The following is a 3,348-nucleotide window of genomic DNA, read 5'->3' as shown; positions in this document are numbered from 1 at the left end:
GGAAACGGGGCTGTCCCCAACCTCCCTCCCGACCCCGCTGCTCTGCGGCACCTCTTGGGGGGACCCAGCTGCCAAACGCCCCCCCAGCGATGGAGCTGGAGCTTTGGGGAGAGAAAACTCCTTGGGAAGAGCTTCCCTGGGCTCTGGGGGGAGCATCCCTGGGGGAATGCACATCCCAGCCTCGGGAGAGCATCCCTGGGGAATGCACATCCCAGCCTCGGGGAGAGCATCCCTGGGGAATGCACATCCCAGCCTCGGGGAGAGCATCCCTGGGGAAGGCACATCCCAGCCTCGGGGAGAGCATCCCTGGGCTCTGGGGGGAGCATCCCTGGGGAAGGCACATCCCAACCTCGGGAGAGCATCCCTGGGCTCTGGGGGGAGCATCCCTGGGGAATGCACATCCCAGCCTCGGGAGAGCATCCCTGGGGAAGGCACATCCCAGCCTCGGGGAGAGCATCCGGGGCTCTGGGGGGAGCATCCCTGGGGGAATGCATCCTTTAGCCTTAGGAAGAGCATCCTTGGTCCCTTCCAAAGCGTCCCTCGGGATCCACGTCCCTCCCCCTCGGAGAAGGCATCCCTTGGGGAGGGCACCCTGGCCAGGGCGCCGCCTGCATCCAGCTGGGGCTCAGGAGAAGGTGACCACCTCACCCTGGGGGTAACTGGAAGCGAGGGTGTCCTGGCAGGAATCTGCAATTAAAGACATAGACATTAAACATGCCATTAGTTTTTGCTTCCATGAACGTGGGGAGAAATAGGGGAGGGACACGGAGCTTCCAGGGGACCCCCACTTAGCAGGATGCAGAAAACAGAGTAACCACAAAGTGAAGTGGCCTTTTCCAGAGGGATAAATGCTGCTGTGGCATCGGTGAGTTGGGGGAAAATGGTTTAAAAAGGCCTCAGAATGGTGGCAGAGATGGAGACTTGGGAAATGATTCTCCAAGAGAAACCACACGTGGCATCAGGGTGATTTTGAGGGTATAAATGAAAAGCAGGGGGAAAACATCACCCTCACCACATCCCTCTCATTCCTCTCCTCCCAAAAAGCTGCTCTTGCCCAAAACTTCCCAAGCCAACCCCAAGCCAGATGTCCCAAAGCCAAGGCTGGTGCATTAATCCCTCAGCGTTTTTTCTTCTCCCTCTCTCCCTCTCATTTGCTATCATTGAATTAATTATCATTGATTGGAGCTCTGAGTCACCCCAGCACCTCTCCCCATGTGCCAGGGCCCAGCTTCCAGGCAGGGAGAGCACCTGATCCACCCAATAAACCAAAAATTGTGCTTTGAACCTCACCCCCAGCTCCTGCTCATGAGTTTGACCCAGCTGCCTCCCCTGCAGACCCAAGAGAGCTCCAAAAACCCCTCCTTTCACACAAAATAAAGGTCTCTCTGCATGGAGCAATGAGCAATGCCCAGGCATGGAGGCTTTTCAAACCCCACATCCCAAAAACCCCCTGGGGATTAGAGGAGCTCTCCTCCCTCAGTGGGCAGGAGAGCTCCCCACCTCTGAAAACAAAAAGCTTTGAGCACCCAACAACATCCCCCTGCAGCAATCTGGGGACCAGCAGTGCCCAGGCACGCAGCAGCTGCTGAGAAATATCCCAGCTCTTGCTTCAGTCACTCCTGCAAGCAGCTAAAAGCTCTTGGCAGGGCTCATGTCCTGCTAGAAACATTCCCCATCAGGTCGATTGATTTACCAAGGGCACGACTTGGCTTTTAACTCCCATCTCCTCCTCCCCGTTCAAAGCCATTTTATGTGTTAGCTCGAGACCTGCTGCCTGCAGCCTCCAGGGACCTGCCTTGGAAAGCAGCTTCCCAGCCTGGGACAAAAATTAGCATGACTAGAAATAAATAACAACAGCCCAGATTTTTATTTTTTTTTGTCCCCCAGACAAAGGCACCGTGAGAAATCAGCCCTCCTGTCTTGGCGTCTCAGCTCTCGCCCTCACGGCCCCTCGGTGACCTCCAGCCCCTTCCTCCAGCCTAATTTGGGGGGCAGATCTGCCACCAGCCTCTGCAGGGAGCTGCCCTGGGCAAGGCAGGAGCCTTGGCACAGCCCCAAATACCCAAATACCCAAATACCCCCGAGGTTTGCTGCTCTGAGCCATCAGCCCCAGATTTCCCCTCACGGGGAGTTCACATCCCCGACACCCAGCACAAGCTCTGGGTCAGCCCTGCACTGACCCTGCTGTGCCCGAGGAGGCTTTGGGGTGCTGGGGGATTGCCCAGCACTGTCCCAGAACCCCCAGGGCAGGGGGGGAGTCTGCCCTGCTCAGGGGAGACCCCACGGGCAGAGCTGCCCCCAGCATCAGGAGCACCTGGAGCCCCTCGGCCCTGGAGCCAGGCTGGAGAGCTGGGGGGTTCACCTGGGGAAGAGAAGGCTCTGGGGAGATCCTGGGGCTCCAGGAGAGCTGCAGAGGGACTTTGGAGAAGGAAGAATGGCTTCCCACTGCCAGAGGGCAGGGATGGATGGGATATTGGAAGGAATTGTTCCCTGTGAGGGTGGGCAGGCCCTGGCACAGGTGCCCAGAGCAGCTGGGGCTGCCCCTGGATCCCTGGGAGTGTCCAAGGCCAGGCTGGATGGGTTTGGAGCAGCCTGGGATGGTGGAAGTGTCCCTGCCATGGCAGGGGGTGAAGTGAGATGGAATTTAAGGTGCCAATTCCCCAACTCTGTGATTACTTTTCCACAGGCACCAGGATGCATCCCCTGCCCTCGCCTGTCCCACACAGGAGGAAGTGTGACCCTCCTCCCAGAAGTTCACAGAATCCTTCCTGAGCCTCCATCCACCTTTTCCGTGGGTAAAACATAAGGCTCAGTTGCCCGGGTGGAGGTAAGGAAGTAACAGACTGGGAGCTGGGAGGCTCCTATTTATAAGCTCAACTGCATCCTATTTTGCATCTGCCTCTGCTCTCCCTGTTCCTCGTCAGCACGGGCAAGCCATGGGGTTGCTATTTATTTTCTGTTTTTCTTTATTGTCATCAAATAAGCAGCGAGGATTTTTCCTGGCAGTGCTGGGGAAGCCAGGAACAGGCTCCTTCTGGGTAGAGCAATTACTCTCTTGACATCTTCACCTCCTGCCCGGCTGCCTGACAGGCCTTTCTATTTTCTCAGCTCTCTCCGGCATCTCCCGAGAAACAGAGCAGTTGTTGCAACAATAAAAATTAATACTTCGCAAGCAACCCGGGATCGTGGTGCAGCCTCCACCCAGAGCCCGACTCCGAGTCTTCCAGGAGGAAAAGAGAAGGAAGGAGTTGATGCTGGAGTGGGGAACTGCTCCCAAATCCCCCTGATCCAAATGCTGCTCTGCTTTGGCTCCTTGCATGGGGGTGGTTGGTCACAGGGGATTGATCC

At 57.0% G+C, this 3,348-nt stretch overlaps 1 protein-coding gene across 1 annotated transcript in view; it reads right to left on the bottom strand.

The window, feature by feature from the left end:
- Window positions 1–437: 437 nt before the first annotated feature.
- KCNC4 (potassium voltage-gated channel subfamily C member 4) overlaps window positions 438–3,348 on the bottom strand; it is a 22,890-nt gene continuing 19,979 nt past the window's right edge. The window contains exon 5 of the mRNA XM_015650960.3: window positions 438–687. Coding sequence (XP_015506446.1) covers window positions 626–687 — 62 coding nt within the window. The 3' untranslated portion in view covers window positions 438–625. The remainder of the gene's footprint in view (window positions 688–3,348) is intronic.

This window comes from Parus major, chromosome 26, assembly GCF_001522545.3.
Source record: "Parus major isolate Abel chromosome 26, Parus_major1.1, whole genome shotgun sequence".
In the NCBI taxonomy this organism is placed as follows: Eukaryota; Metazoa; Chordata; class Aves; order Passeriformes; family Paridae; genus Parus; species Parus major.
This window is presented reverse-complemented; position numbering and strand designations above follow the sequence as displayed.